We start from the raw sequence: 12062 nt of genomic DNA on the forward strand, positions 1-12062 counted from the left end.
TAGTCCTGTGATAAATCATTAAGCCATTGCTGAAGTGCATGTAGGCAGGAAATGGCTGCAAGTGACAGCAATAATATATAATAAAAGAAGAAAAAAAAAAAGTAGGTTATAAAAACACAAACATACACACTTGTTTACGATACACAGAGCTTTAACAAACTACATGTTTGGATGCTCTGTAGGTCTGAGTAAGCCCTCTGATAATGAATAAAGCAGAAAATAGTCATTCACTTATATGTAGATTTCCACATGAGCTATTGGGATCTATAATCACCCATTCCCATCAACAAACAAGCTGTATAAAAGTATATGTGAAACTGAGCCCGATGCTCCACCTGCTGACTTGAAAGAAATTTTGATACGAAATGCTTTACATTTTATATGCAACTCCGACATTTCCTTCAATCTCTTATAAAATCTCAGCCAACCCTTTACACTTTAAGCCCCTTCGAAAGCCTTTATAGATCACGACCCCAGTCCTCGGGTTTGATCTCCCTAATATATGCAGCCATAATAGGGTTAAAAAAATTTTTTTTTTTTAAAAAAAACACACCCCTGAGACCATACCCTCTCCAGTCGAGGCGGAATTGGGGAAACAACTGGACCCAGAGGATTGGCAGATCATGACTAGTGCACTGTCCAAGTGCTTCAAGGATGTTTTCTTCTTGGAAAATGCGTACAAGGTGCTATTACACCCCGGCTACATTAGCAAGTTTTATCCCATCATATTCTCCCTTATGTTTCCGTGAGTGTTTTCAGCAGGGCACAATGGCACACATTTGGTGGATGTGTCCCAGGGTATGCAGACTGTGGGTCAGAGTCTACTCACTCCTTCGTAACCTCTTCAACAATAACATAAAAAGGGACTTTGAGGCCATCCTGGGGAAACCGATCATAGAATTACTACAACCAGAACGCCAATTGGCTTCTCATATTTTTACTGCAAGTTAACCATAGCAAAAGCTTGGAAAACTCCAGCTCTCAGTTTCAAAGCAGTTAAAAATCACGTAAATGACATCATGGTTAATGAGAAACTGACAGCAGTGTTCTCAGATACGCATAACAAATTCCTCCGGACGTGGCAACCCTGGGTGGCGCATACCCACCCTTCCCACTTCGATTCAGCACTGCTCTTCTCTCTAGTAAATCTCCACCCCGTGGACTCCCCTCTCCTTTCACTCCCCTTTCTGCTTCTTCCCCTCTTTCTCTATCCTACACACCTAGCTCATTCTTATTCTGGTCCTCCCTCTTCTCATACCTTCCTCTTATCTACTCTTTTCTATCTCTCTCTGGCCCACAGGCTAGGTCCTGCTGGGACTGAACACATGGTGACAGAACGTTTACGAATATATAACGCCTTTCTTTAGGTATGCTTTTTTTTTTACATTTTCTTCTTTTGTTTTCTTCTTGAAAATGTTTGACATTTTCTCTCGACACATGTGCTACACAAGGCCCTGCAAATCTACTTTCCCACGTGAAAGTGAAGTCTAGCTTGTCACCGCACCATCATGATTTGCTGACCTCATAAGATCGCCCCTGAATTTTAAGGAGCATGTGCAAACCTTTGTGTCTCGGATTAATATATTTTTGACACCTGAAGTTTATGCAAATATGTATATAGGATGTGTTCACCATTGTTTTTGGTGTTATCCTGTTGATCTGTATGTTCAATAAAACCCTTTGTACAAGAAATGCTTCACATTTGTCTAAGGGAAAAAACAAAACAAAAAAAAAAACTTCTAAATGTTTTTCATTGCTGTGACCAAGGAAATGATGCACAAAACCACCGTACATTAGAAGGAAGCAGCTTCTGCTTTGATAATTAAGATCTATAATTGAATGAGGAATCAATGTGCTTCCGTTTTCCAACTAAAAGACTCAGCAGAGAGGACATCTTGGGGGCTACAGCTTCCACAGCCTTCCAAAACACTAAATTAGCCTCTCTGTCTCATCTCATTTATCAGAGGACGCCCAGTTTGGCTTGAAAAGAAAAAAAGAGTACAACTGCAGAATGTTAGTTCAATAAACCTTATTGACCTTGTGCGGTTTCATTCATAAAGTTGCTGAGTAATTAACATACATCTTGCAGTGAAATATGTATCAGGGAACGGAGAACTGTAGTGGCAGGAAAAGGCCCTTTAAAACCCAGGCGAGGAGCGGATGGGTTCAGGAAGAAACTGATAGAAGGGGAAGCTTTTATACAAAGCGGATCAGTTACATAAAACAGCATGTTTAACATTTCCCCCTGCAGATAAATCCTTTTTAATGCAAATGAAGTCAGAGCGGCAAGTGAAGTTTGGCACCTGTCCATGGTGCTGCTCATTTCCTTCACAGAAACATTCCAGCCGCATGGAGAAGACAGCAGCCCGACGGGCACAGCTGGGAGGCAGCTTTTTTTTACCTGCAGTAAGAGCTGGCTCTGGGCCCTGCTAACAGCTGGACCTTCCACAGCTCCACTGCACTTTGTGTACAGGCCTGGAGCTTTGTGTTTTTGTGCAGAATTTCAGCATGAGAGTGCCATTTATTGAGGCTCAAAAAATATCTTGAAACAGCAGCAACTGAAATGGCACAGACTGATTAAATGCAGATGAATCAAAGCATATTTTTTTCTTATTAAAAAAGACACAGCTTATAAAACATTACTACAAGGCTCCGTGTCATAAAACAAAAACATACAACAAATATACAGTGGGAGCCTTTATATTTCCAGCCTCTTGAGCAAAAATAACAAAAAAATTTAAAATCTGTAATAACATACTGGCCAGCAGGCATAACCACTGCATGCAACAAGAAGCCACTGGTATTTAACACCTTCCCGCCCCAGCCCATCATAAAATGTGGAAGCACTGATGTTCTGGGAGGATGTCATATGATGTCCTCCCGGGATTGGGCCACACTCCGGCATGATCTTTCAGCCGCCGTGTCCACCGGACACAGCCAATGACAGATCAATGCACCGGCCCGCTGCGACCAATCACAGCAGATCACATGACAGACGTACACAATGAAAAGGCTTTGATTCATGCCTTTCATTGTGTACTATTGTGATGAGCTCCGTTATTGGTCACAGTCATCACACGGTATAGACAGGGCCCATCAGAGCCCATCCGTACCATGTGATTAACTGTGGCCAAACTGAATGAGTGGTTTTCATTCCGAAAAATAATGGTTGCTTATAAATGTAAAACAAAAATAAATAAATAAAACGCACACACTATTATAACACTGTATTGTTCTGGTCACTGTATGGAAAAAAAAAAATGTATTAAAGAAAATTTAAATTTTATTTTTTAACATACTGCCACTACTCAGTGTCCCAGATCACTGCCACACCAGTGTGGCGGTGCTGTACTGTAATGGTGACAGTATGTAAAAACATTTTTAAAAGATTTTTTTTTCCTGCACTGCAGCCACAGCTTGGCTCAAAGCACCCCCAGGGCAGGCAATCTACTGATCAAAAAAATTGATGATTAATCGAGGAATTAATCGTTAATTTCCGTAGCCCCCCCCCCCCCCCCCCCCAAAAAAAAAAATGTAAGTGTTCATTCTTTTTCTGTTTATTCAGCAAAAAAAACAGCAGCGATTAACCACTTGCTGACCAGCTGGCGTCATACTGCGGCAGGTCTGCACGATCCCGCGAACAGTCATAGCTGTACGTCGGTCACTTTAAGTTGGATAGCAGGGGCGCCGATGCTCGTGACCGGCTGTTATGATGACCGCTGGCCATGAGAGGCAGAACAGGTACGAGCGCATACATACACACACCCCAGTTCTGTGAGAATAGAGATGGTGACTTCCTACAAGCTGGGAACCACATCTCTTATCCTATAGTCAGTCCCATCCCCCACAGTTAGAACACACACTAATATATTTTATATATATATATATATATATATATATATATATATATATATATATATATATATATATATATATATATATATATATATATATATATATATATATATATATATATATATAAACACAGGTAACCCCTTGATCGACCCCTTCCCTGTCAGTGACATTTATACAGTAATCAGTGCATTTTTTCGCTGTATAATTATCAAGCGACACAAAAATGTGTCAAAAGTGTCCGCCATAATGTCGCAGTCTCGATAAAAATCACAGATTGCCACCATTACTAGTAAAAATAAAAAATAAGAATAATAAAAATGGCATAAATCTATCCCCTATTTTTCAGGCACTATAACTTTTGTGCAAACCAATCATATGCTTTTTGTGATTTTTATTACCAAAAATATGTAGGAGAATACAGATAGGCCTAAACTGATGAAAAAATTTGCTTTAAAAAAAAAAAAAAATGCTTTTTATTACAGCAAAAAAGTACAAAATATTGTGTTTTTTTCAAGGTTGTGACTTATTTTTGTTTATAGTGCAAAAAAATAAAAAAAACGCAGAGATGATTAAATACCACCAAAACTAAGCTCTATTTGAGGGGAAAGTGTTGTTTGGGTACAGAGTCGCATGACCGCCCAAATGTCAGTTAAAGTGACGCAGTGCCATATTGCAAAAAACGGCCTGGTCATTGAGCAGCCAATCTTTACTTACCTAAGCCCCATATTACGCTCGGCAGAGACGGGCTGTCCCTCTCTGCACTGGGACCTGGCTCTTGATTGGATTCATAGCAGCACAGCCATTGGCTCCCGTTGCTGTCAATCAAATAAAATGATGCGGTCGCCGAGGCTGAGTTCGGCATTCGTGTCTATAGACGCCGAATGCTGGACTCAGGAGTGTGCATGCAAGGTAAAACACCCCCCCCCCCCCCCCCCACCGGACAGCGCTTCTCCTAGGGGGTTATCTAATGAGGAGCCGCCGGGGACCCCAGAACTCGAGGATTGGGGACACTCTGCAAAACAAGCTGCACAGTGGAGGTAAGTATGATGTGTTTGTTATTTTAAATTCTAAAAAAACTACTCTTTACAATCACTTTAAGTCAACACAGACTATAAAACATCTCCCGGGATCCTGCACTTACCTAGCATGTTGGATGACTCAATAAGGTTGGTGTCAAGGTCTGTCCAGTATAGTCGTCTCTCAGCATAGTCGATAGTCAGCCCATTGGCCCGACCCACATTGGGTACCAGAGTAATACGCTCACTGCCATCCATAGAAGCCCTGTCAATCTTGGGCTTTCCTCCCCACTCTGTCCAGTACATAAACCTACAAAAGTGAACAGAAATAAGTTACTCAAACAAAGACAGTGAAAGTGAATTTAAAAGCAAAAACTGTACATACTACAACCAGTTAAATCCTTGCCTAAACAAATTTAATAATCCTGCCTAAATCTGGAATTTTTTTTAATGCTTTTCTGTATCATTAGTAGTTTTGTAGGATTCTTCCAAGACAAATTGTGATCGAGAGAGAACAAAAAATAAATAAAAAAATAAAAAAAAACCCACAAAAGCTTGCCCGCTTGTGGTGGCCTTTAACCCTTTCGCTGCCAGGCTCTGCGTTCCACTTTTAAACTCAGGTCACCAAACCATTTTTGCAATTTTCTATTGCTTTTTCCCCCTTACAGCTTTCAGTTTGTAAAAGACTGACTTTGGGGGTAATTTCAGAGACATCTGCGCAGGTTCCTGCACAGATGCCTATTGAAATAGCACCCGAAGTAGCCAAAAGTAGTAGAGAAACTTAATTTGGGAATCGGTGCCAGGCCGCAAAGTCAGTGTCGCACTGATTCAGACGGTACTATTGCAAATGTCAAATCACATCAATGTGAACCTGGGCTTAATGAAAGCATAGCCAAGGGGAAAAAAAAAAAAAAAAAAGTGTCGTTACCGATTCACTTTATTTAGATCCCACAATGGTTGTACAAATGTTTATCAAATCTCTATTTTCACTAAAAACAAAAGAGACTAAAATCCTTTTTTGTACACAAGCACAAATTACAACATTCCTGCTAAATTCCTACCATGGCCCCACTCACATGGCGTACGCCTGTGGAGGGCAGCGTTTACCCACACCACACAGGATGCACAGGTGTTCTCTGCATCCCCGTGGAAGCAGTTCCATTCACGCAATTTGTAATGCAGCTGCTGCAAGGACAGTCGCTGCTCCCCATCTGACATTCGTGCATTGTAAAACTTTGCCTCTGTGCAGGGGACTCCTTCGATAAAGACCAGTGACCAGTCTTGTATTCCACCACCTGTAGTTTTTTGAAGACAGCCTGAAGTAGGTGGGGCACACCGAGTCTCTCCCACAGTTCTGCTCTCTGCACAGCACAGTGAGGATTTAACCCCTACTTTTAAAAGGTGATATCTGGGTTTGTAAGGGCATTTGGTGCACACAAAGTACATTTATAGAGGAATATATCTGCTTGAAAGGGTTTGTGCCTGGAGTTCAGCATTTAACAAAAGCCTGATGGTTACCTCCTAAAGTTCTGCTCAGGTTATGTGCAGCAAAGTAATTTCATAGCTACAGGGGGATGGACAAAAGTATGGAAACACTACAATATTTGCAGGTGTGAAAGTGACGACATGTTTCATGTCGAAAGTGGAAGTGACGTAACATGCTTTTGCTATCGCTGTGTGGGGAGACACCTAGCTAACAGGTGGGAAGCCTCAGTTTCATTATTCACTGTGCGATTGGCTCTGCTAGTAACACGTAGTGATGTCAGAGCTTATCGAGTTTCAAAGAATGCAAATAGCTGGTGTCCATTTAGCTGGTGCCTCTGACTTAAAGAATACGTTCACCTTTTCGAACATTTAACATGTTCCAGCCGGTGCAGCCTCTCCCCCTTTCCAGTCACTCGCTGTCACCGTTTGAAAATATTGTGGCCGTGCGGGGCTCCACCTGCACGCCCATGTCATTCACTCACTGTCCTCTGTGAATGAGAAACTACAAGTCTCGGCAGCCTTGCCGATAGACTGAGGAGTCTGCAGAAGTCCTGCATGGCACTCACGATTTGCTGATTGCAGGTGCAACGCTTTCCAGGCTCCAAGTAAAAAAATTAATTTCGTTTTTTTTTTTTTTTAAAAAGGTGAACTTATTCTTTACGTTATCTATTTGCAGCGTCGCAAGGTACAAATATCAAAGGTTATCACAGCACATACAGTTTCTGGGAAAACGTAGTGTGATCAGCCTAAGCGTGGTCGACATGATCAACTGACTGAAAGAGACAAAAAGGACATTGCGCAGGATTGTGATCCGGATTTTTGCATGGAGTGGTATCAGATTCCATTATCCACCATGCTAGACTTGTACAGTATTTGTCAATTCCCAGGAGAATTCAGGCTGTCTTGGATGCCAAAGACAGTCCAACACCATATTAGGTAACAATTTTGTTCTTTTACCATACTTGTTTGCATCATTTTGTCCAACCCCTGTACTTTAACAAGGTACAGTCTGGGTTTGTAAAGGCCATTGGTGCACACAGTGGATTTTTGTTTTTCGTGGCGATTGAGGAATATTAGTAAATAAAAAGTTCTGTGCCCAGCCCTCAGCTTCAAAATGCATAAAAACCATGAGTAAATGTGCATTGTTTTGCAGAGATACACAGATTTTTTTTTTCCAGTTTGTTCAGGCATACATTATCAGAGCTGACAATGTATTCATACATTTGTGAAAGTTTGTAATGGCTCTTTAACATATACACCTGGTTGTAATAGGAGATTCTAGGTACTGTACATAACAAACCTTCCCTTGGATGTAGTGGCAGCAGAGCATTGACCTAGTTAACATATGAGAAGAGAAAGGCGAGGAATGGAGCTATGCCCAACAACGCTGTCTGGCTGAATGACCAGATAGTATTTCAGGTTTGTGTTCCCAGAGAGAGTAATTACTGATAGCAGACCAGGATGCAGAGTGGATAATGTGCCTTTGTTATGGCAAAGAGAGGAGACAAAGAACTACTGAGATCTGGAAAAATAGAGATGATCTGCTATTTTTGTGGAATTTTCCATTTCCTTCTAAGGATATTATATCATAATACAATTAGCCCTTGGTTATATAAAAACTGTACAGTCAGCGTGGTTTTGGAGATCAGGTAAAGACAAAACACTATAGTGAATGTTCTTAAACCTACAGCTGGTATTTGCTATGTTACAGCCATACACCAGAAAGACAAAATTGATGCAACTTTGTACGGTAATTCATTTTTATTATATCATTTTAAATGCTAGCAGTGTATGCACCTGAATTTGACCTGGTGTAACCTCTTGTAGACCCCCAGATTAAAGTTTAGCCAGGAAGGGAGAAGCAGCACAAGAAGCCAATCAGTTGTGCTGCAGCACTCGTGTGCCAACAAGGGGAATCCGGATTGGATAAAGCAGAGTGAAAAACAAGCTAATCGTTCTCCTGCATCTGCTTTCAATATCAAATTACTGGCTGGGGAAGGGGACAACTACTGCAGAAGAAAAGAATAAATCAGATAATCTGCCATGCCACACATGACTGTGCTTTGTGGCAGAGCTGTAAAAATCTTAGAACTGGAGGGGCAGTATAAAATTGTTTGCAGGTAAGGCAGCTTCCATTTATAAATTTGGCCTTTTGCCTGAAGTTCAGCCTTAAAGCGTGACTTCAGTTACTCTTTACCAGCTTTCCCCCTCTGTAGGCACCATTATAGCGTGTGCGCAAATGCGCCCAAGGACTCTACCTGGCTTTTGGGTCCTGGCAGAACACTTTGGCAAGCAAGTGGTGCCCCACGCATGTGCAAACAAAGCAAAGCTTTCTGTTATCCCTAATTTCCATGCATGTACAAAGATGGCTAACCGCACGTGTGAACCGATGGTTGCGGAAACCTATGAATGCGCAGATTTGCTACAGGAGTAACTCCAGAGCCGTCGCAGGTGAGGAAGGGGTAAAAACAAAAAAAAATAATTCACGCCCAGGTAAGAAATGAGAAAGTGTTTTGCAGCACAAACTTCAACTGTAAAAAAAAAAAAAAAAAAAAAAATGATGTCCAACTGTAAGAGATGGAGAGGAGGCAGGGCAACATTACATACTTTAGGGTTATGGCTGGTATTTGACCACTTTAAATTTAAGCCATGTTTTGATGAAGCAAACCACTAATGATAAAATGCCAGAAACGGCTGTATTAATGCCAAGACTATCATCTGATTCCACCCCCAAAATTACACTTTAAAGATCATCTTTGACTGATAAAAAGGAGGAGGAGAGATTACATCTACCAACACAACATTTGCAAACCTAAAAACGCAAAAGAATTCATCCCCCTTAATTCTGGCATTCTCCTTTTAAGTGCCAAATTCAAAAGCTACATGCTGGGAGGGTTTATCCACATAATCAACCATTGTCGACTTTTGACAGGAATGTTACTACATATGCCCCAATTCACTGCACCCCAAAAGATGCCTGTATGTATGAATAAATGGCAAGTGTCTGAAAATGTACATTGCTTTACTCCATATTGAATCCATCTGACAATCTATACTGATATTCCACTTCAGGCGACTCACCCATCTGCTGGATCTAGAGCCAACGCCCGTGGGCTGTCCAAGTCTTTCCACACCAGTATCTGCCGATGCATACCATCCAGCTTGGAGACCTCAATACGATTTGTGCCAGTATCTGCCCAGTAAAGGTTTTTTCCCAGCCAGTCCACAGCCATGCCTTCAGGATAATCCAAGCCAAATTGGACCACATGTTCTAGAGCACTTCCGTTCATAAATGCCCTGCTGATTGTCTGGAAGGAAAGAAAAACAGGATTCATTGCTGAAACTGCTTGGCTTGCAAGAAAATCTCACCTGTCACTTCTAAAAAGGTGTGGGAGGGTTGTCAAACAAAAAGAAGGCCTACCAAATATGGAGCCAAATGTGTAAATTTCAGCAGTTAACCCAATGTAGAAAATCAATATGCAATTTTCAAGCTAATGTACTAAGATTCAATATACTCATCATCAGGAATATAATAGTGTCTGTATTGAGCTACTGTAGGATGGTCGGCTATCACTGTAGAGCTCCCAAAGAGGCAGTCAAACTGTCAAAGTTCCTGACAGGCTCACGTCTATATACAGGGGCAGAATGGCTCCCCTGTGCAAAACCCATAAAGGTACAGGGTTCCTTTAAGAGCTGCCAGAGGGCGCACGCCCGCGGCACGGGAGCCCATGCGTGTGGCCATCGGTCGCCGACGGCCACACGCGATCAAGTGCACGAGCGCCAGCACAGGGAAGTGCTGTCAGAGAGGGGGCATGTCATTTGTTCCTAAAACAGCAATATATCTCCTCTCCTACTCAGTCTTATCCCCAGTTAGAACACACTGAGGCAACAAAATGAACCCCTTGATCGCCCCCTAGCATTAACTCCTTCCCTACCAGCGTCATTTACACAGTAATCAGTGCATTTTTATAGCACTAATCACTGTATAAATTGTCAATGGTCACAAAAATGTGTCTAAAGTGTCTGATCTGTCCGTCGCAAGACCGCAAAAAAAAAAAAAAAAAAAAAAATCGCAGATCACCGTCACTAATAGAAAAAAAATAAAAAAAAATGCCATAAATCTTTCCCATAGTTTGTAGAAACTAACTTTTGCGCAAACCAATCAATATACACTTATTGCGGGTTTTTTTTTTACCAAAAATATGTAGAATATATATTGCACTAAACTGATGATGAAGAAATTTGATTTTAAAAAACATTTTTGGGAATACTATAGCAAAAAGTAAAAAAATAAAAACTTTTTTTGCTTCAAAATTTACGTTTTTGTGTGTACAGCGTAAAAAAAATAAAAATAAAAAATAAAAATGCAGAGGTGATCAAATAGTACCAAAAGCTCTATTTGTGGGAAAAATAAGGAAGCAAATTTAGTTTGGGTACAGCATTGCATGACCGCACAATTGTCAGTAAAAGAGACGCAGTGTCAAATTGTAAAAAGTGCTCTGGTCAGGAAGGGGGTAAAACTTTCTGGGGCTGAAATGGTCAAAGGGTTAGTTCACCTTTTTCCGAAAAAATTAACACCGTACACTCTCTCTACCCTCCTTGGACCGGTTTTAATTAACCCCATTGGTAATGAGCTGTTCATGGCTACAAAGCTGGTGTCGTGGTCCAGGGATTTGAAATTTCATCTATTCTCCCTCTTTATGCAGTGCTTCTGTGCTGCCCAATCAGAATCCCTCTGATCTGTCCCGAAAGCACCAAAAAAAGAAGAGCAGGGATTTCAAATCCTCAGACTGCTACACCAGTGGCATGGGCACTAACAGGTCATCACCCACAGAAATGAAGTACTGCGGAGACGAAGGGTGGGGAGGATGTACAGTGTAAGGTTCACCTTTCCATTATTTTTTTCTGAAAAGGTGAACTTGCACTCTAAGGGCTCCCTGCCTGTGCCCACTTGTCATCAAGACATCAAACACTAAGGAAAAGGTTTGCCTCCTAGGGGGTCTATGACAGCAGAATTTAATACACAAAACGTTCAGCATCCTGGCTAGATACCGGATATTTTGGGTCAAATTAGAACTCCAGGCTGTTCCGGCGGAGCCTGCATGCATGCATTCTAAAACACACACTGCATACTGTTCACCTCAGAGAAAACTTACATTATGCTCCAGCTGGGGAAAGGGTGAGGCCAGTGCTCAACCCCCTACATAAGGTTGAAAAGACCACTACTACCAGCTTATATTATAAAATGCAACCGTCTAGAGCAGCGATGGCGAACCCTGGCACCCCAGATGTTCTGGAACTAGACATCCCATGATGGTCATGCACTCTGCAACGTAGTTTAGCACCATGGGAAATGTAGTTTTGAAAACATCTGGGGTGCCACGGTTCGCCATCACTGGTCTAGAGGGCAAGAAAATACCCCTCCACAATCTGCCCTGGAACCAAAGATACTGTTTGTCATACAGTTATACAGTAAATATGTACATTAATATTTTGTTTCCAAGGCAGGGGGTTGCGCTCTAAGCTTTCCTTTGTTTGCCGACCTGGAGCCTACATCAAAGGGAGGAGGGGAAGCAGAATACATAATAATTAGTACATCTCTGCAATACCTGCCCACTGCTCCATGTTTAATCTCATTAAACATGCAGCAAGTACAGAAAAAATGATTTGTTGATTTGCCAGAAGTACCTCTCTCTGACATGACAT

The 12062-nt window shown here is 41.5% G+C and overlaps 1 protein-coding gene across 1 annotated transcript in view; it reads right to left on the bottom strand.

The window, feature by feature from the left end:
- The window catches only part of LRP6 (LDL receptor related protein 6), a 146910-nt gene that overhangs the window by 35529 nt on the left and 99319 nt on the right, over positions 1 to 12062 (bottom strand). The window contains exons 10-11 of the mRNA XM_077468806.1: positions 9438 to 9664; positions 4997 to 5181 (exon numbers count right to left, since the gene is read on the bottom strand). Of these exons, the coding sequence (XP_077324932.1) occupies positions 4997 to 5181; positions 9438 to 9664 (412 nt within the window). The remainder of the gene's footprint in view (positions 1 to 4996; positions 5182 to 9437; positions 9665 to 12062) is intronic.

The sequence above is a fragment of the Lithobates pipiens genome, unplaced genomic scaffold (genome assembly GCF_037356315.1).
Source record: "Lithobates pipiens isolate NorthernLeopardFrog02 unplaced genomic scaffold, aLitPip1_a1.2 Scaffold_8, whole genome shotgun sequence".
In the NCBI taxonomy this organism is placed as follows: domain Eukaryota; kingdom Metazoa; phylum Chordata; class Amphibia; order Anura; family Ranidae; genus Lithobates; species Lithobates pipiens.